A 21,448-nucleotide genomic window follows, 5' to 3' on the forward strand; every position below is an offset into this window, starting at 1 on the left:
CATTAGCTCTTCTAAACAAAATAATAATTTTCCATCACTCCACTTCAATTACCTTGCTGTTGAACCATTGATCCCGGATTACGAAACCTAGATCTTGACCGCAGTACACTAATAAAGATAACAATGTTAATTGTTTTGTAATTTTCATCAGTGCACTGCGGTCAAGATCTAGGTTTCGTAATCCGGGATCAATGGTTCAACAGCAAGGTAATTGAAGTGCGAGTGATGGAAAATTATTATTTTGTTTAGAAGAGCTAATGTAGAAGGGAGATCCCACATTGACGTCTTTTTTTACATCAGTACTTTTTTGTGGAGGGTAACTCTTGACGTTAATTTTTCAACACGAAGTGTTTTTTGGTAAACGTTTACTAGTGATAATAAATGATAAGGAAATAATTCCAAATCATCAATTTGGTTTCCGGTATCAGCACAATTGCATAGAACAAGTTCATAGACTTACCAGCTTAATTGAAAAAGTTATTGAAGGTAAAAAAAAAGTCTGCTCCGCCATATTCTTAGATGTATCCCAAGCATTTGACAAAGTATGGCACGAGGGTCTTAACTTCAAACTAAAGCAAATGTTGCCTGGTAATCTTGCAAAAATTCTGGAATTTTACCTTCTAGAGAGGTTTTTTATAATTGACAATTCTCATGATTTTCAAATATTTACTTATTTACTCATATGAAAGAAGAAAAAATTAAAAAAATTACACCGCAAAAATTTTTCAGTTACGTTCTGTACTTCTCGAGATATGCACATTTTAACGCGAACGCAAAACGTGGCAACAGTGCATGACTAGCGTAACGTCACGCCATAGTGGGGCGAGTACTGCGAGTAGGTATACACATGTGATTCTAGCGCACTTGTTACTTTCCTTATCCTATAGGAAAGTAATGTAATCGGGTCAAATTTTCGATGGTCAGTTTTTAGTGTCAAAACACGTTTTGAGGTCCCTAGAGCCTAAATCCAAAGTTTCAGCCATTGGTCCGTGTGTCTGTCTGTCTGTAAACAAAATATCTCGAGAACGGTAAGAGCTAGAGACCTGAAATTTGGTATGTAGATGTCAAATGTGACAAGGATGCGACACGAAACTTTTGGTTAAGACCGGTGCAACGATTGGCGGCATTTTACCGCTTTTTGGCGGTTTTCCGTGTAATTTAACAATATCTCGGGAACGGTATAAGCTAAAGACTTGAAATTTGGTATGTAGTTCACAAATGTAACAAGGATGCAACACAAAACGTTTGGTTGAGACGGTTGCTGCGCTTGGCGGTATTTTGACCGCTTTTGGGCAGATTTCGACCGTTTTTTGGCGGTTTTCAGCTACACAGCGACAAAACGGTTAGAGATATTGTAAAAGTTAGAGTAAAAGAACACTCAAATAAGCATCATCTCAAATATACATCGTCACTATAGCTGAAAACCGCCAAAAAACGGTCGAAATCAGTCCAAAAGCGGTCAAAATACCATCAAGCGCAGCAACCATCTCAACCAAATGTTTTGTGTTGCATCCTTGTCACATTTGTAAACTACATACCAAATTTCAAGTCTCTAGCTTATACCGTTCCCGAGATATTGTTAAATTACCCGGAAAACCGCCCAAAAGCGGTAAAATGCCGCCAACCGTTGCACCGATCTTAACCAAAAGTTTCGTGCCGCATCCTTGTCACATTTTACAGCTGTATACCAAATTCCAAGTCTCTAGCTCTAGAAATAAGCTCAAAACTCACGAAAAAGAACAGTCTCAAATATTCAAATGGAAAATGCAAGCAAGTGTTTCTTTGTTGTTTTTTTCAACTATGGCGTGACGTCACGTGCATTGTTGTCAAAATATTAGCACTGGCCGCGCGGTAAAAAAAAAAATCCTTCGAAAAGCGCGAGTTCAAACACAAATATCTCGGCAAGTACACGACGGATTTTAAAATCGAAAACAGATTTGTGAATGTGATTTTTGACCGCTTCGTTTTATTTATGTTAGGTTGAATTATTTTTTACATGAGAATCCTCAATTAAGCAAGAAGACAGCTATTCTGAGCTTAAGAGTGTCAATGCTGGTGTACCACTGGGCAGTGTTTTAGGTCCCATCCTATACCTCCTGTACACTAGTGACATGCCAGAAGATGAAAAGAATACGACTGCTACTTTTGCTGATGATACAGCTTTCTTAACAGTCGGAGATCACAACTTTCTCCAAATTTCAAAGATGGACTGCAAAATGAGGATCAAGTTGAATGAGAGCAAATCGGTACATGTTGATTTCACATACAGAAATCTACCCTACATTTATCTCAACAATGTTGTTATACCGCATTCCAACCAAGCAAAGTACCTAGGGATGACCTTAGATACCAAGCTAAAATGGAAAGAACACGTCAAAAAGAAAAAAGACCAATTAAATTTGAAATTCAGTAAAATGTACTGGCTTATTGGTAAAAAGTACGGAAAAATAAGACTTTTTATGGCATTTTTCCAAATTTTGCTAAGATATGGCAAAATAGTATGGCGCCATGGCAATATGGCATTTGAACTTCTCTGGTCATAGCCTATTATCCCTACATAGGTACATAGGAAGGTTTTAACAAAATGGATTTCCATTTTTCAGACGGAAATGTACGATCCATTTTGTTTGGAATCAAGTCCAAGACAGCTGAAGTTTGCTGACATCACCTCAGCCGCTTACAAAATAAAAGATGGGATAGTACTTACACCATGTATGGTAAGTGATGGGATAGTACACTTAGGCCATGTATGGTCAAATGATGGTACCTATAGTTATGGGCGTAGCCAGTCTAGACAGGGGGGGCAGCCGCGATTTTTTTTTTTTTTTTTTTTTTAAAAAATTTTTTAAATTTTTCCTTAATTTTATTTTTTCTAACCTTGGGTTTTGAGCCCCCAATTTTTACATTAGACATGAATAGTGCCGTAAGCGATTTTTTTTTCTCCAAGTTTAGGGTTTAAGTCACCTTCATTCAACTCGTTTTCTCTGATCTAGAAACTTAAACTGTTCACCGTACTGACGTAGGCTTAAAAAAAAAAAAAAAAAAATCTGGGGTGAACATCCCACGACTTTCCTTATCCTATTGAATGATGCTTATTTGGGGGTTCTTCTACCCTAACTTTTACAATATCTCTAACCGTTTGGTCGGTATAGCTAAAAACCGCAAAAAAAAACGGTCGAAATCGGTCCGAAAGCGGTCAAAATACCGCTAACCGCAGCACCTATCTCAACCTAACGCGTTTGTGTTACATCCTTGTCATATTTTGTGAGCTACATACCAAATTTCAAGTCTCTAGCTCATACCGTTCCCGAGATTTTGTTAAAATACACCGAAAACCGCCAACAAACGGTAAAATACCACCAAGCGTTGAACCGATCTTAACTAAAAGTTTCGTGTCGCATCCTTGTCACATTTGACATCTACATACCAAATTTCAAGTCTCTAGCTCTTACCGTTCTCGAGATATTTTGTGTGTCGCATTCTTGTCACATTTGAAAGATACATACCAAATTTCAAGTCTCTAGCTCTTACCGTTCTCGAGATATTTTGTTTACAGACAGGAGACACGGACCAATTGCTGAAAATTTTGATTTAGGTTCTAGGGACCTCAAATCGTGTTTTGGCACTAAAAACTGACCATCGAAAATTTGACCCGATTACATTACTTTTATCACTCTCGCGTCCAGCGTGTGCTATGAATCTTGAAGCTATCCACTCGTAGTACATCCAGTACAAATCTGTAAGCAAATCTAGTACCTATGCACTTGAATCTTTACTTTGTACTTCCTCGTACATATTTCTGCAGAAGAACTTGTACTTATCGTGGAGATCTCACTGCCCCCCCCCCCTTTGAATATGCATTCTACGCCTAGATCAAGTGAACGGCTGACTGAACTGAACTTATATTGGGAACAGTTGAACTGAACTCAACGGTTGGAACTTACCCCCCGTCCCCCCCCCCCCCCCCCCCAGAATATGCATTCTACGCCTAGATCAAGTGAACGGCTGACTGAACTGAACTTATATTGGGAACAATGAACTGAACTGAACGGTTGGAACTTGTTTCCTAAAGTTAACCGATCTTTGCCACCTCTAAACAGAATATCTTGAGAACGGTAAGAGCTAATGACTTGAAATTTAGTATGATGCATATTTTTAGCTCAGGTACTCGCGGACGAAATTGGATGATGAATTTCAAATCAATTCACAAAAGATTTGTAAATTAAGACGGAACACGAAGCTTCTCTATTTCACTCTCGTTTTTTTTTTTAATATTTTTTTTTTTTTTACAGAAATCTCATCTATCCGAGCTGACGAAGATGGAAATTTTCTTGAAAAAGGATTTCTTCCAAGTCACAGGAAGGTAAGTATAGATAACAGGAAGGTATCAAGGTTCTTACTAGACAGATCGATAATTTTTTAGTTTGATTGTGTGATTAAAAACTTTACCGATATCAATTCTCTGTAACCAGAATCAATCCTGACATTTCGTCAAGGAAATTAGGAGTCCTCTAAAAATCTAGGTGTCATTATTGACGACACTCTATCCTGGAGACCCAATGTTGCGGAGATCCGTAAGAAAATATTTTACTCCCTCCACACATTGGGTATACGGGACCCAAGTCCTTGGTTCTTCCTCTCTTTGACTACTGCGATGTGGTATATGGCTGTGGACTAACATCGGAACTAAGTCGATCGCTTCAGGTAATGCATGTGTCAGATATGTCTGCAATCTGTGGCGTTATGACCATGTATCATCGTCATTTCATGAATTGGGCTGGCTGAGGCTTGAAGAACGACGAAAAGTCCACATGCTGCTATTTCTTTACAAACTGTTGAATCAGAAATGTCCGGAATACCTGGTGGGAGCCTTTGAATACCTAGCGCAATCAAATAATTATGCCACAAGATCGGCGGAGATTAAACTTCTCAAAGTGCCACCACACGAAGGCACAGCCCCGGGTAACTCCCTCCTGGTAACGGCAGTACAATTATGGAACTCACTGCCAGCTGAGGCGCGGTGCTCACCTTCTTTAAATTGCTTTAAAATAAAATTATTAGAGGGCTCTAATAATTTCAAATATGAAAAATCAGTGGTTGGGTGAAAGAGCTCACGTAAGTGAGAACCCTGCCACCTAAAACAAAGCAAAAAAAAAAAAACGAACGAACGCCATATTAACGATGTACCTACGGGACAAACCATAAAAATGGGTTAAGAATTTCAGATTTTTACCCGGGACAGACGGTGTATCCGAATTCCGCAACATGTCTAAAAAGGTAGTAAAAAAAACACATCCGAATTCCGCAAATTACCCTTGGGTATACATCCGAATTCCGCAAAATATAAAAAAAATCAACAAACAGGCACCTAACACATCCGAATTCCGCAAATTACCCTTGGGTATACATCCGAATTCCGCAAAATATAAAAAAAATCAACAAACAGGCACCTAGAGTAGATAGGTAGATACCTAGTATGATTTCTATCTCAGTGGTCTCAATGCTTGCCTATGTAGATATCTAGGCCTCAGTACATCAGGCCTTAGTAAAACGGTTAGGTTGCATATTGTAATTTGTAATTGTAATTTGTTTATTTGCATCAATAATTATAGATTACAATATTGCAAGGGTATATATACAAAAGAAAGTGCAAAATGGAAAACTCTGCCAGTTCTGAGCCCATTTGTGTTTTTAATTTTTAGTAGGGTGGTATTTAGTAGGTATAAAAAGAACTTTCACAAATGAGCAACCTTCTGGGGGTAATACGGTTAGGTAGCATACAGAAAGAACTTTCACAAATGAGCAAATTTCTGGGGATAATACGGTTAGGTAGCATACAGAAAGAGCTTTCACAAATGAGCAAATTTCTGGGGATAATACGGTTAGGTAGTATAAAAAAAGAACTTTCACAAATGAGCAACTTTCTGGGGATAACACGGTTAGGTAACACACAAAAAGAATTTCGCCCATGAGCAAAATTCTGGGGGTAGTACGGTTAGGTAGCATAAAAAAGGAACTTTCACAAATAAATCTTGATGCAACTGATATGATCGAGAAGCTTATGTAAAAGATATATAATATGTCTTTCAAATTTCTAGCAAAATCAATGTAATTTTTTTCGTATTTGTCTGTGTGATCGTAGGTAAATTAAATTGTAAAAAACATTGTACAACATTGCAACCTCTCGTGAGAACACACAACATAATACTTCGAATTATTATGAACAAACATAGAAGATATAGTACTAAATTATTCTATAAAGAATTTGATGTGTTCAATATTACACAAATATATTCATACAAAATACTTTATTTTATAAACAAAAGAGAAATAAACAACACATATAAACAACCTAGAAATAGAACAAATAATATTACCAGACATAATGGATCTACACCTTTTTACAATATTAAAAAAGAAACAGTAAGAAGACATTTTATATACCTAACGCCCAAGCTTTTAAATATATTACCAATTACACTTACTCAAATACCAAAAATTTTGATAAAAAGATGCCTTGTACCACTATTGAATGAGTATATCAAAACAGAAGAATATAAGCAAGTATCTTGGTTTTTTGAATCCACAAATCAAAGCAAAAAATTAATAACTAATTTATTTCTTGCTCTCCCTCTTTTCAGTTTCAAAGAGCGTGGAGCGTGTTATGCTCTTCTAATGTTGTCTGAAGACCAGAAGAAGAAAGGCGTCATCTCGGCGTCCTTGGGAAATCATGCGCAAGCTATGTGTTATCATGGCAGCCGCCTCAACATTCCTGTAACGGTAGTAATGCCTATTGTAGCGCCAATCATGAAGATCCAGGCTTGTAGGAGATACGGAGCTACTGTTATAGTGGAAGGAGCAGATATGAAGGAGGCGAAGAATATAGCGCTCAAGAAAGGAGCTGAGTTAGGACTGACCTACATCAATGGGTATTTATCATCAGGTCTTAGCGTCTTAGGGTACAACTCAGTGTACCTAACTAAAAATCTACTTATATGTATACATACAGGGTGTCCACCAATGTATGACCCACTCAAATTGCTCGGAATCGTTGGAGTTTTCGAAAAATAAAAAAAACGTAGGTATCTTTTTGACTCGCACTTCGTGCTCGGGAGGGGGGCTTCGCCCCCCTCCACCCCCCCGGGGTCTTCGCGTGTTCGCTACGCGGGGTTGCGTATACGGTCGCGCTGCGCGCTTCCGGGGCTTCGCGGGGTTGTGCATGCGGTCGCGCTGCGCGCTCCCGGGGCTTTGCGGGGTTTAGTATAAGGTCGCGCTGCGCGCTCCCGGGGCTTCGCGGGGTTGTGCATGTGGTCGCGCTTCGCGCTCCCTTGTTTACGGTCGCGCTGCGCGCTCCCGGATTTCATTTCTCGAAGAAATGAAAACTAAAAGCGAGAGCAAAAATATTAAACGTAGGAAAAGTTTTGCTGGCCTCAAAGTGTGTTTCCCGTGTATTTCTTATGGGGAACTAAAAAACGTCAATATCTCGGGAACGGTTTGGAATTTCGGGATTTTCCGATTTTTCCCAGTACCTACAAAAAATAAGGAATCCAATGGTGAAAACCGCATCTTCCTAGCTCATCTAGAAGTGGGTTAGAATTAGTATGAGTGAGTGAGTCAGTGAGTCAGTCAGTCAGTTACACAAGGGGCTGTATATATTTAGGATCTAGTGAACGCATTTTCTTCGTTTTAGTCTCAATATTTTTTTTAATTTTTATAGTTTTTTCTGAGATAATAAAAAAAAATCATGAGAATCAAAAAAATAAGGAATCCAATGGTGAAAACCGCATCTTCCTAGCTCATCTAGAAGTGGGTTAGAATTAGTATGAGTGAGTGAGTGAGTGAGTGAGTGAGTCAGTCAGTCAGTTACACAAGGGGCTGTATATATTTTAGATTTTTACAAAAAAAAAAAGAAGAAAAGAAAAAAAATTATATTATTGAAATTCGCGAACAAGTTACGAATACCGCGAACTTGGTACGAACTTTGGAATTTAAATAAGAACCCCAATTTTTTATTGCATATTATTATTCTACGTAAAATTTTATGTATAATCAACTGTTCAATAATTTTGGTCTGGCTAGGGGACGTTAAACAGAGAGTAGACTAGCGTCTGGCTGTGGGACTATAAACAGGGAGGGGAACAGCTAACCCTAACCAGCCTAGCTAGCTGGCAGTTTCAAAGGGTTTTCCCTGCTTCTATAGAATAAGCACAAGTCCTCACGATGGTTGACTGCGGTTCAGGACGAGCCAGTTAAACATGGCTAGAGACCATCACCCCGGTGTATGGCAGATACAAAAAGATGTCTTTTCTTTACTCTGCCAACACCATTCGGCGAAAGCTAAAGCCACTTCTACAACAACAACATTCAATATTTTTTTTTGCGATTCGCGTTGGAAAGTGAGCAGAATAGAAGTGGCAGGACGAAGAGCAAGAGGCAGACCGAAGAAGAAATGGGAGAATTGCGTGAACGTGAACAAAGATCTGAGTGAGAAGGGATTATCAGTAGATGATGTTCATAACCGAGGCAACTGGAAATTGTTGTCTAAAAATGCCGACCCCACATGAGCGGGAAAAGGTAAAGAAGAAGAAAGAAGAAGAAGAAAAGGTATAGTAGACGGGCTATTGTATTCGCTTCGGTGTCGTCTGTCTGTCTGTCCCCATAAAAGGACTTATCCAAACCTGGTCGACCTATAGGTATATCAAATTAAGGAAAGGTCTTTTTACCAGGAACACGAAAATGGTGGTGCAATTTTTGTCCAGAAAACAATAAAGCCAAAAAAACCAAAAAAAAAAAAAACTGGTTTTTGGGGGATTTTTTTTTTTTTTTCTAGAAGGCATGGACATCATCATTCGAAGAACAGTGAAGGCAATCGTCGGTCTCCCCACTCACACTATAACTTCCATGTTATATGCACCTAGAAATGTGAGAGGACTTGGGATATTGAACTGCAAGTGGGAACTGTACTTACAACACTACTCAATTGCAAGCAAATTATCTTCTGTGAATGATGAGATTTTAAACATCTCCTTTGATTGCAATGCTGAAATGAAGACATGTGTAGATCACTTGAAAGTAGGAGGTACAAACTCCAGAGAATTGCGGAGTTCATTATGAACAAAATGGTTTGAAGAATGGTCGAAAGGATCCTACCAAGGAATTGGAGTAAAACACTTTGCCGATCACAAACAAGCAAATGCCTTCATTACAAACAAGAATTCCCTTTCATCTTCGGAATGGGTTGTAGCCATCAAGCTCAGCGTGAACTATGCAAACCTCGCAGGTGTACCGGGAGTTCAAAGTTCCAGCAACAACTCTAACCTCTGTCGCAGATGCTTCAGAGAGAAGGAAACACTCCCAAATGTATTGGGTTCTTGTTGCTACAATGAACCATTGGTCACATCTCGCCACCACAAGATCAAAAGGAGAATCATCGAGTTGCTGAAAGAAAAACAAGTGGAATGCTACGAGGAAGTGTCTTGTGTTGATAGCAATGGTTCGAGAAGATTTTGTGATATTGTGGCTTTCCCCAAGAATGACAAAAAGGCATACATTCTGGATCCTACTATTCGATATGAGTCCAATGATAATGATCAAGCAGAGAAAGTTGACAAAGAAAAGAAGTCCATCTATGAGCCATGTATTGAGTATTTGAAGGAGAAGTATAGTGAAAAATATCCCAACAGAAAGTATGAGGTCATCGGTATCTGGTTTGGATCAAGAGGAACCATTTCAAAGTTCACTCTCGATGTATTAGACTCATTCAATATTCAGAGAAAACACGTCCAAGAATTATCTGAAACAATTATCAAACAGTCGTTACATATTCTTCACAATCATACCTATTCAGTTAGCAAATGACAAGAGTGACAAGAAATCTACGTGATTAGAAAGAAAATCCTATTGAAGACAAATATCCTATGATTAATTGGTATTCTGTGCTTTTATTTGGCAACCAGCCAGAGGCTGGCAGATTGTTTATGTGTTTTTTGGAAAACAAAGTTCTTTTCAAGTTTGAAATTCTTTGAAAATTTGAAGATACCTAATACTCGGAACTATACCAATTGTACCATAATTGGAATATAGCTATTTAGGTTAGTTGCTAAACTTAGTAGGTATTGACACTATTTATTACTTCTGAACTCGAGTAGTTAGGTAGGTACTTCTCAGAATTCTTCCTAGATTGTCAAATTGGAGCTCTCGCTGATTCTGAAAATTCTGGAAATCTGAAAATCTAAATTCCTACACTTTGCACAATATCTTCTCATACACACACATACACATCATAGGTTTATACTATTTCAAATTTATTGTTCTGTTTCTTGCTTTGTTCATTGGATGTTGTCAAAATGACGTGATGTCGCAATCGACATCGGATGGATGTAGGGGCATTGTCTACAATCACGATCCCCGGTATTGGAGACCCCGGTACCGGTTTGACTCTACCTTCGACGAATCTTCAGAAGATGGTCTGATTGACCCAGAGGCGTTTGTTACACCTCCACAATCCCCGATTAGTCAACCTCTTCCAAATCCGGGCCCTGACGATGCTCCGGCTGACATCACTGAATCCCGTCCTGAGAGATCACTTGATGGTTCCTTCGCGATCAGTGCCGAAACTCCCGAACAGAACAACTCCAATGTTTGTACTTTCTGTTCTAAAGTATTCAAGAGCAGCAAGGGAGTTAAAATTCATCAGAGATCTTGCCAGTCCTTCAAATCAAGCCAAATCAATCCGCCACATCTGTTATTGATGTTAGCTCTGATGCAGGTTCCAACAATATTGAAGGTGTATGTTCCCATTGTCATAAGAAGTTCAAAGGCAAGTATGGTGTCAGAGGGTGTCAGAGTACATATCACTTCAGCGCATCCTGAAGTTGCCAATAAGTTCATTGTTGGTAGTGTAATGAAATCCAAGAAATCTTTCAAGAGTGTTTCTGATGACTCTAACAAAACAACCAAAGTTAAAAATGAAGTCAATAAAAAATGTCAATATTGGAATAATAAATTCAAGAGTATCCTGGAACTGAATGGTACTCTTGAACATTTCAATACTGAAGTTGGACTATTTATGAAATTCTTGCACGAGTCAAAATAGTCAAATGAAAAACTATCTGGACTTTTCCATCCCGCTGTCAAATTCTTTCGCTTGAGAAAAAAGAACAAAAATAACGATAACACTAGAACCTATGCAATGTCGAAAAATCCTAGAAGAGCTGACAAAAAGCAAGACAAAAGAGAAAGGATAAATATGATTATGAACTGGCCCAATACTATTACTATAATCAAAGAAAGAGGATTGTTCGTAAAATCATGGATGAAAACTTGGGAAAAACTTGTAAAATAAGTATGGAGGATATTGAAAACAAGTTCAAATCTACTTTTAGCGGTTTTCAGTTATAGCGACAAAACGGTTAGAGATATTGTAAAAGTTAGGGTAAAAGAACACTCAAATAAGCATAATTCAATAGGATAATGAAAGTCGTGTGATGTTCACACCAGATTTTTTTTTCTTTTTTTTAAGCCCATATGCATATTTTTTCGAGTCCAAATTTGGGTTCGAAGAACCTTTTTTAATTGCTTTTGAGCGCATCTGTCATCTGTCATTCACCGATTTAGGGGGGTTACTTTTTCTCCCTTTCTGTAGGCTAGACTTCGAAAATTTGGAGCATCCATCCATTCCCTCCCTCTTCCACAAAATCCTGGATACGGCCCTGACCTACCTAAATATTTAATTTTATAAAATGAAAAATGTGATTCAATAAATTGAATTGAATATAAAATGCTCCCTCAGATATGATCATCCCGATATTATGGCAGGACAAGGCACTGTGGGATTGGAGATTGTGGATCAGGTTGCTAATATTGATGCCATCGTAGTTCCTGTTGGAGGAGGTGGCCTCATAGCTGGAGTTGCGTTAGCTGTCAAAACACTTTACCCGAGTATTAAAATATATGTGAGTTGCCTGCTTTAGCTATTGAAATTTTCCAATTTTACTAAATCTCCAATTTGACTGATGTCGATCGACATAGCCTGGAATCCATAATAATATAGGTAAAGTAGATAACATTAAAGGGAAAAGATTTTGATGGAATGAAAAAAAAAAAACTAAAAATGATCATTTTTTCTTCTCTTCTTCTTTCTATTACTAAAGTAATGAGAAAGTGTTGCTATCAGTCCATTTTTTTTTTTTTTTTTTTTTTTTGTCAATTTTAAAGTATTTCTCTGGCTGATGTTGTTTAAGCCTTTAAATTTAAATGCAGTTTCTTTGTCTTATTATGTCACAACTTTGGTGCTCACTGCAGCATTGTAGGATTTTCCCAATATGTATCTCAATAATCCTAAAATCCATTACCTACCATGCTGGCACCGGTCGCTATGCGCTATGCGCATTTATTTCTATGTCATAGCTACTCATTTTCCTCACGAGGCTGAGTGGGCCCCGCAACAGCCAGTCACGGAATCAATCATTTGCATGATACAATTTGACCCCGCCGGGAATCGAACCCGGGTCTCCCGCGTGCAAGGCGAGCGCAGTGACCACTACGCCATGGGAGCTGACTGTTTAAGCCATTAAATCCACTTCATTTCATACGTCACCAGGTCCTGACAAGGTGTTAATCAAAACAATCAAAGAATTGAAAATGGGAGAAATCATCTTGTTAATTGCTCAGATTATGTTGAAATTAGGGTTGGGACATCGAGACGAAAACATCGATGTTCGATACATCGATGTTTTTAAACTTCGATATATCGAGTATCCGATGTATCGTAATCAAAAACATCGATGCTCGATATTATCGGGATTTCGATGTTTTTCGGATTTTCGGTTTATATGGTCCTTTCCGCGTAAATTCCGTATGGGAAATTTCAAGTTCGAGGGAATTTTTTTGGAAACTGAAAAAAAAAAATCAAAATCCCACTTCATGAGGAACCACAGACTCCACAGAGGTAAACCATAAGACCGCGTTCACACGATTTTTTTTTTTTTCAAAAGAAAGTCCTTTCCACAGACTTTTTTTAATAATACCACAGACTTATCTGTGGTCTTCAAAAACATCGAACATCGAAAAATAAAACATCGATGTTCGATGTTTCCATCGAAAGAAAAACATCGATGTTGACATCGATGTTTTTGTTCCGATGTATCGATGTTTTCAAAACATCGATGTCGATGTCCCAACCCTATGTTGAAAACGTCTTTCGTTCCTGATGTTCTGAGAAAGGCCAGAACTATATTGATATTCAAAGGTGGCTGTGAAACTGATATTGGTAACTGGAGACCGATTACTATCTTTCTAATTGTGAGAAGAATAATAGAGAAAGTGTTGGATCGTAAGCTGAGGGATGAGATCACATTGAATTGTAATCAGAGAGGATTCATGACGACGGTCGCGCTGCGCGCTTCCGGGGCTTCGCGGGGTTGTGCATGCGGTCGCGCTGCGCGCTCCCGGGGCTTTGCGGGGTTTAGTATAAGGTCGCGCTGCGCGCTCCCGGGGCTTCGCGGGGTTGTGCATGTGGTCGCGCTTCGCGCTCCCTTGTTTACGGTCGCGCTGCGCGCTCCCGGATTTCATTTCTCGAAGAAATGAAAACTAAAAGCGAGAGCAAAAATATTAAACGTAGGAAAAGTTTTGCTGGCCTCAAAGTGTGTTTCCCGTGTATTTCTTATGGGGAACTAAAAAACGTCAATATCTCGCAAGGCCAACAGAAAAACATGTATTGTTTTATTCTTGGATGTCTCAAAGGCTTTTGATAGCATTGGCCACGCCCACATTTTCAAATCTATTAAAGCTCTGGGAATTCCAAATAATTTGAAAGCTTAAGTAACGAAACTCATAAGTAACAACATGACTAAGATTGAATGCAACTTCAAGGTTTCAAAAGACATTCTCATCCAACGCGGAGTTTGTCAAGGTTGTCCAATATCTCCATTATTGTTCAACATAGCAGTGAACTTTGTATACAATGAACTTTGCGACCCTGTATACGCTGACAGATTTGGATACAAACTTCATCCTAACTATGACGCTGTCAGTTTGGCAGGTTTTGCTGATGACAAAGCTGTAGCATCTAATTCAAAAAAATCAGCTGTCCATTCTATTCAATTGATACAAAGCTTGTTGCATAAAATTGGAATCGGCATCAACCCTAAAAAGAGTCACGCCATTATTCTGAGAAATGGGACTTTATGCCCTGAAAGCCTGTCTCGTCTATCAGGGGATGTCATACGGAGTATCTCGTCTGATGAATGTATAAAATATCTTGGATGCACGTTCAATGATGAAATAAAGTTCGATCATGATGTGCTTGAAGTATTCACCAAGAACTGTCAGAAGTTGATTACAAGTCCACTATTAAAACCAGACCAGAAGTTGAATGTTATCAACCAGTACTTATCTCCAACTCTAATCTACCCGCTACAAATTGCTCAATTGTCGAATATACCTAATTCTCTACTAGAAGGCATGGACATCATCATTCGAAGAACAGTGAAGGCAATCGTCGGTCTCCCCACTCACACTATAACTTCCATGTTATATGCACCTAGAAATGTGAGAGGACTTGGGATATTGAACTGCAAGTGGGAACTGTACTTACAACACTACTCGATTGCAAGCAAATTATCTTCTGTGAATGATGAGATTTTACACATCTCCTTTGATTGCAATGCTGAAATGAAGACATGTGTAGATCACTTGAAAGTAGAAGGTACAAACTCCAGAGAATTGCGGAGTGCATTGAGAACAAAATCATTTGAAGAATGGTCGAAAGGATCCTACCAAGGAATTGGAGTAAAACACTTTGCCGATCACAAACAAGCAAATGCCTTCATTACAAACAAGAATTCCCTTTCATCTTCGGAATGGGTTGCAGCCATCAAGCTCAGCGTGAACTATGCAAACCTCGCAGGTGTACCGGGAGTTCAAAGTTCCAGCAACAACTCTAACCTCTGTCGCAGATGCTTCAGAGAGAAGGAAACACTCCCAAATGTATTGGGTTCTTGTTGCTACAATGAACCATTGGTCACATCTCGCCACCACAAGATCAAAAGGAGAATCATCGAGTTGCTGAAAGAAAAACAAGTGGAATGCTACGAGGAAGTGTCTTGTGTTGATAGCAATGGTTCGAGAAGATTTTGTGATATTGTGGCTTTCCCCAAGAATGACAAAAAGGCATACATTCTGGATCCTACTATTCGATATGAGTCCAATGATAATGATCAAGCAGAGAAAGTTGACAAAGAAAAGAAGTCCATCTATGAGCCATGTATTGAGTATTTGAAGGAGAAGTATAGTGAAAAATATCCCAACAGAAAGTATGAGGTCATCGGTATCTGGTTTGGATCAAGAGGAACCATTTCAAAGTTCACTCTCGATGTATTAGACTCATTCAATATTCAGAGAAAACACGTCCAAGAAAAATGTTGCTATAAAAGGAGCTGTCACAAATGAGCAATTGAGCAGTGTCCAGTGTTACCTTTTGCGGACAGATTCATGTGTCACATGAAATCATGGTTCCGCCATTAAGGTAGGAGAAATATAACTTAGATCTGGCGATACGGTAGGATTCATGTCCAGCATGAAGCTACAGATTTACTCGATACGGTCGGCTTGATTTTTACAGATAGGAGGCGTTACGGTAGGACATGCTTAGGAACTTGTGTATCTGTTGCTCCTTTCAAATGCAGACTGAGAAGCCGGCGTTTGTTTATTATGATTCCAAAGCATTCGGAATTATAGTCCGAAGATTTCCGAAGAAGTAAAAAAAACCAGATGTTTCTATCTCAACTAGGAAAAAATTTTTGGTCACCCTGTTCGTTATATTATATGTATACTTATTTATTTACTTTATGCTCAAGTATATAGGTTCAATCTCAGGTACCGCGGACGCAACTCGGATGACCTTTTTTTTGGGTTGGGACGCAAATCGGATGATTTGGGATTTTCGGACGCATCTGGTGTTCCTCCTATTTAGGTACCTACCTAACTAGTTTTGATTCAACCTAAATAAAAAACTACCTGCTACCTTATCCTATAGGAAGGAAAGTAATGTAATCGGGTCAAATTTTCGATGGTCAGTTTTTAGTGTCAAAACACGTTTTGAGGTCCCTAGAGCCTAAATCCAAAGTTTCAGCCATTGGTCCGTGTGTCTGTCTGTCAAAATATCTCGAGAACGGTAAGAGCTAGAGACTCGAAATTTGGTATGTAGATGTCAAATGTGACAAGGATGCGACACGAAACTGTCTGTCAACAAAATATCTCGAGAACGGTAAGAGCTAGAGACTTGAAATTTGGTATGTAGCTGTCAAATGTGACAAGGATGTGACACAGTTAAGACTTTTGGTTAAGACCGGTGCAACGGTTGGCGGCATTTTACAGCTTTTTGGCGGTTTTCGGTGTAATTTAACAATCTCGGGAACGGTATAAGCTAGAGACTTGAAATTTGGTATGTAGTTCAAAAATGTGACAAGGATGCAACACAAAACGTTTGGTGAAAATAGGTGCTGCGGTTGGCGGTATTTTGACCGCTTTTTGAGACAGATTTCGACCGTTTTTTACGGTTTTCAGTTATAGCGACAAAAAAACGGTTAGAGATAATTGTAAAAGTTAGGGTAAAAGAAGCACTCAAATAAGCATATTCAATAGGATAATGAAAGTCGTGTGATGTTCACACCAGATTTTTTTTTTTTTTCTTTTTTTTTTTTTAGGCCCATATGCATATTTTTTCGAGTCCAAATTTGGGTTCGAAGAACCTTTTTAATTGCTTTTGAGCGCATCTGGTCATCTGTCATTTCACCGATTTAGGGGGGTTAGCTTTTTCTCCTTTCTGTAGGCCTAGACTTCGAAAATTTTGGGAGCATCCATCCATTCCCTCCCTCTTCACAAATCCTGGTACGGCCCTGACCTACTAAATATTTAATTTTATAAAATGAAAAAATGTGATTCAATAAATTGAATTGAAATATAAAAATGCTCCCCTCAGATATGATCATCCCGATATTATGGCAGGACAAGGCACTGTGGGATTGGAGATTGTGGATCAGGTTGCCTAATATTGATGCCATCGTAGTGTCCCTGTTGGAGGAGGTGGCCTCATAGCTGGAGTTTGCCGTTAGCTGTCAAAACACTTTACCCGAGATATATTAAAATATATGTGAGTTGCCTGCTTTAGCTATTGAAATTTTCCATTTTTACTAAATCTCCATTGACTGATGTCGATCGAATAGCGCCTGGAATCATAAATAATATAGCTAAAGTAGATTAACATGTAAAGGGAAACAGATTTGATGGAATGAAAAAAAAAAAACTTAAAAAAAGATCATTTTTTCTTCTCTTCTTCTTTCTATTACTAAAGTAAATGAGAAAGTGTTGCTATCAGTTGTCAGTCCTTTTTTTTTTTTTTTTTTTTTTTGTAGTCAATTTTAGTTATCGGAAAAAGTAAAAACCGCACTGACGGACGTTTTCCTTTAAAATTTAAAATTAATGTGCAATGCCCTAAGCTGTTAAGCATTTATTCCAAATCTTTCCAAAATTTAACTTATTTTTTAAAATTTATGGTGGAACAAACTAACATGATCTAAGTTAGTGAGTCAGTCAGTCAGTCAGTCAGTTACACAAGGGGCTGTATATATTTAAGGTACAACTAATAGGAGGAATAAGGGGAAGAAGAGCGGCGGTAGTGTTCTCCTGGCAGTTAGCGATCGTTTCTCTTCTTTTCTCATATGCCACTCATCCTGTGGGTATGAACAGCTGTTCGTGTGGCTACAAAAGACCCGAATCTCAAGAGTCTTGTGATCGGCTTGGTGTATATTCCACCGACTTCTCCTCCACTGTTTTTCTCTTCTCATTTCGAAGAGGTTGAGCTGCTGCGTGGGCTCTATCCTGATGATACCTTCGTATCACTTGACAATTACAATCTTCCCGAATTATCTTGGACCGATTTTGATAATCTGCCATTCAGTTCTACTCCTCGTAGTTGTATCTTCTTAGATTTCATTTCTTATCATGACTTGTATCAGTTTAATTTCATCCATAACAACATTGATAGGGTTCTGAATCTAGTTCTATTCTCTGTTACTTGTTCTGTTGAACCTACTTCATCTTTTTTGCCGATTGACCCTAGTCATCCCCCTCTTCTGATCCAGTTCCCTCTTAACAGTATTGTTGAATCAGTAGTTGAGCAGTTTTCTGGGTACAACTTTCGTAAGGCCCCATACTTGATTCTCAATAACATATTTTCTTCTTTGGACAGTTATTTGTATTCTTTGGACGTCGAGGAAAACGTTAAACTCTGCAATGATTTTTTCAATAATATTTTCCAAGTTTTTGTTCCTCCTATCTTGTTAAAACGTGACAGTTTTCCGGTTTGGTTCACATCTCATCTGAAATCTCTTGTTATCAGTAAGAAACACTTCCATAAGTTGTACAAGTCGACTGGTCATCCTCATTTCTATCATCAGTTCTCGAATCTCAGAGCCCAAGGTAAATGTTGCGTCTCAGTGCTATTCCTCTTACCTCAATTTTGTTCTACGTAACATTAAAGTTGACCCACATTACTTCTGGAAGTACAACAAAAATCTGCGTGGTGGATCTCGTGGATCCAGTCTTCCTAAGGTGTTGAGTTGAGGTATAATGGTATCGAGTCTTCTTCTCCTCTTTCGTCTGCTGATTTGTTTGCTTCTTACTTCTCTTCTTCTTTTGCGGGGGGGGGACTCCCCCCCCCTCCCGCAATACGGCCCTGGCGTCCTTGGACCCTACCGGGATAGCATGGCAAATTTCATCGCTCTACGACGAACCGTTTTTGAGATATTTTGTATACCACCTTTTCCCACTTAAACCTGTAGTACATGATCTAGGTATCCGTCGTGGCCGACGATTCCTGCTCCTCCAATGCTCTTCTACAGATGGCGTTTCTCTGGTGACTGCGAAGTCCAACAAGTGATCTGCATGAATCCGTGAGGCTGCCTCCCAATGGAGGATGAGATTCAGAGTTAATACTCCTACTCATCTGGGGTACATTATCCACAATTTCAGATTCAAAAGATCACAAGGATCAAAAAACAAAAGATAAAGATGCAAGATCAAAAACAAAAGGGTAAACAATTTCAGATTCAAAAGATCACAAGGATCAAAAAACAAAAGATAAAGATGCAAGATCAAAAAACAAAAGGGTAGAAGATTCAAAAGATCTCTCAGAAAAAGACAAAATATAATAAGCTAAACTAGTACTGACAAATGGTAAGAAAAAATTACACAAAAAAACCCAACACCAAAAAAGACAAAGATTGTTAATAAAACATTAGACTATTCTGATAGTGGCAGTACAGCCACTTTTGATACAGGACGTATCAATTCACCCTTGGTGGTTTTGAGTTTCACAACTCGGACGACACCATCAGGTCCAGGTAAGATATGAGTTACTCTCCCAATAGGCCACATCTGCGATGGCAAGTTGACTCCTTGAATGAGGACGACATCGCCCACCTTAACACTATCAGGAGATTGAGTCCACTTTGGACGTTGAATCAGAGTGTTCAAGTAGTCTTTGGACCACTTTTTCCAAAAACACTGAGAGATATGGGATATCAATTTCCAACGTTGCAGATGAGTCATTGGTTCTTCACTAAGATCATGCTCAGGTCTGGCAAGCAAGGGAGCTCCAATGAGGAAGTGTCCTGGTGTAAGATAGTTCACGCCATCATTGGGGCTAGAGTTGATAGCACAAATCGGTCTGGAATTCAAAATTCCTTCAATGGAAATCAAAATGGTAGATAGCTGTTCAAAATTGAAAGCTTGTCCATTCAGGACATGAGATAAGTGCTTCTTCACTGAACGAACACCAGCTTCCCACAAACCTCCGAAGTTAGGAGCGCTTGGTGGAATAAAGTTCCATTTGATTTCCTTACGTTGTAGATATTGACTGATATCAGCTTCAGCTGTCCGGAGGAAAGACTGAACTTCAACAAGATATGAAGCAGCACCACGAAAAAAAAAAAAATGTTGCTATAAAAGGAGCTGTCACAAATGAGCAATTGAGCAGTGTCCAGTGTTACCTTTTGCGGACAGATTCATGTGTCACATGAAATCATGGTTCCGCCATTAAGGTAGGAGAAATATAACTTAGATCTGGCGATACGGTAGGATTCATGTCCAGCATGAAGCTACAGATTTACTCGATACGGTCGGCTTGACAGGTATCGCGGACGCAACTCGGATGACCTTTTTTTTGGTTGGGACGCAAATATCATTTGGGATTTTTGGACGCAACTGGTGTTCCTCCAACTGACCAGATGTAAGACTAACAAAATGTCACTGATGATGTCAGTTTACCTAAGAGTAAAAACTTGGAGTTCATTGGGCCATTAACTTGATTTTCAGGGTGTTGAATCAGACAGGTGTGCAAGTTTTTCAACAGCAATCAAACACGGAAAACCAACCCCAGTTTCCGTGCAACCTACTCTAGCTGATGGTTTAGCCGTACCTCTTGTGGGATGGAATGCGTTTGAAACGGCTGCACCGTTGATAGATAAAATGGTGAGATAAAATGGTTAGATTTTCAACCCTGTCTACTCTCTATCAGGGTATTAGGACACTACACCCGTATTTATGAACAAATATAAGGATGTCCTTTGCAGTTGAGCACGTGCTGAGCACAGGATTGCAATAATTCGGTATTTATTAACTGGTTTTTCTACCTAAAAACGTTCTTTCTAGTTCTAAGAAGAATCTCAAGCTTGACCTTTGCCAAGACTCGTTTGACGTTGACCAGTCTTTGCGAAGGGAAAGAAGGATCTCAAATTGAATCAACCAATCAGAATCAGTTTTAAATTTCATGCGCATCGATTTCATGCGCAGTTTTAAATTTCATGCGCAAAACTGCACGTATATTTTGTAAACAAAAATGAAATAAATAAATAATAACCTGTGATTTGTGTTGTGAGTTAGCTGTTTTGAGATTTTTTTTTTTTTTTTTTTTTTTTTTTTTTTTTTTAAATTTTTTTTTTTTTAAAAAAAAAAAAAAAAAAAAAAAAAAAAAAAATACACATTGTTTTCTAAAGGTCAATGTCAGTATTTTTATTAGGTATTTATTTTACAAGTATTATGGAAGAAGAAAAAAAAAATATTTTTACCCACCAACAATGTGGTTCGATGTCACTCAGGACATCATCTTCAGAGCAAGCAGCAAGATAGATGTTGACTCTATCGCAGCCAGAGATGTGCGAACCGCAAAATGCAAAATGCAAAATGTAAAATGTACATTTACATTTTACATTTCAAATTGGTTTTGAAAAAGCATTTTGCATTTTACATTTTAAATGCTTTTTTTGACCCATTTTACATTTGAGCCAAAATGCTTTTTTTTAAAATGCTTTTTTGAAAAAAATTCATGATTTGGCCCTAAACTCCCAGTAGAAAACAGGGTCTCCACTCCAAATTTTTAAAAATCACT

The 21,448-nt window shown here is 38.6% G+C and overlaps 1 protein-coding gene across 1 annotated transcript; it reads left to right on the forward strand.

Annotated features, from left to right (window-relative positions):
* The first annotated feature begins 2,605 nt into the window (after positions 1-2,605).
* Positions 2,606-20,821, forward strand: LOC103508781 (L-threonine dehydratase catabolic TdcB-like). Its single transcript, XM_008473349.3, has 5 exons — positions 2,606-2,717; positions 4,293-4,363; positions 6,642-6,929; positions 11,792-11,954; positions 20,377-20,821. Exons 1-5 carry the CDS (start codon positions 2,610-2,612, stop codon positions 20,539-20,541), a joined length of 795 nt encoding a protein of 264 aa, XP_008471571.1. The 5' UTR covers positions 2,606-2,609; the 3' UTR covers positions 20,542-20,821.
* Positions 20,822-21,448: the final 627 nt, after the last annotated feature.

This window comes from Diaphorina citri, unplaced genomic scaffold, assembly GCF_000475195.1.
Source record: "Diaphorina citri unplaced genomic scaffold, Diaci psyllid genome assembly version 1.1 scaffold434, whole genome shotgun sequence".
NCBI classification, from domain to species: domain Eukaryota; kingdom Metazoa; phylum Arthropoda; class Insecta; order Hemiptera; family Psyllidae; genus Diaphorina; species Diaphorina citri.

Bases quoted from the DNA above. Each gene is read 5' to 3' on its own strand.
- LOC103508781 (XM_008473349.3), top strand. From the start codon at position 2,610: ATGTACGATCCATTTTGTTTGGAATCAAGTCCAAGACAGCTGAAGTTT. The intron at 4,364-6,641 runs GTAAGTATAGAT...CCCTCTTTTCAG, and splicing joins TTCTTCCAAGTCACAGGAAG to TTTCAAAGAGCGTGGAGCGT. The intron at 11,955-20,376 runs GTGAGTTGCCTG...CTTGATTTTCAG, and splicing joins ACCCGAGTATTAAAATATAT to GGTGTTGAATCAGACAGGTG.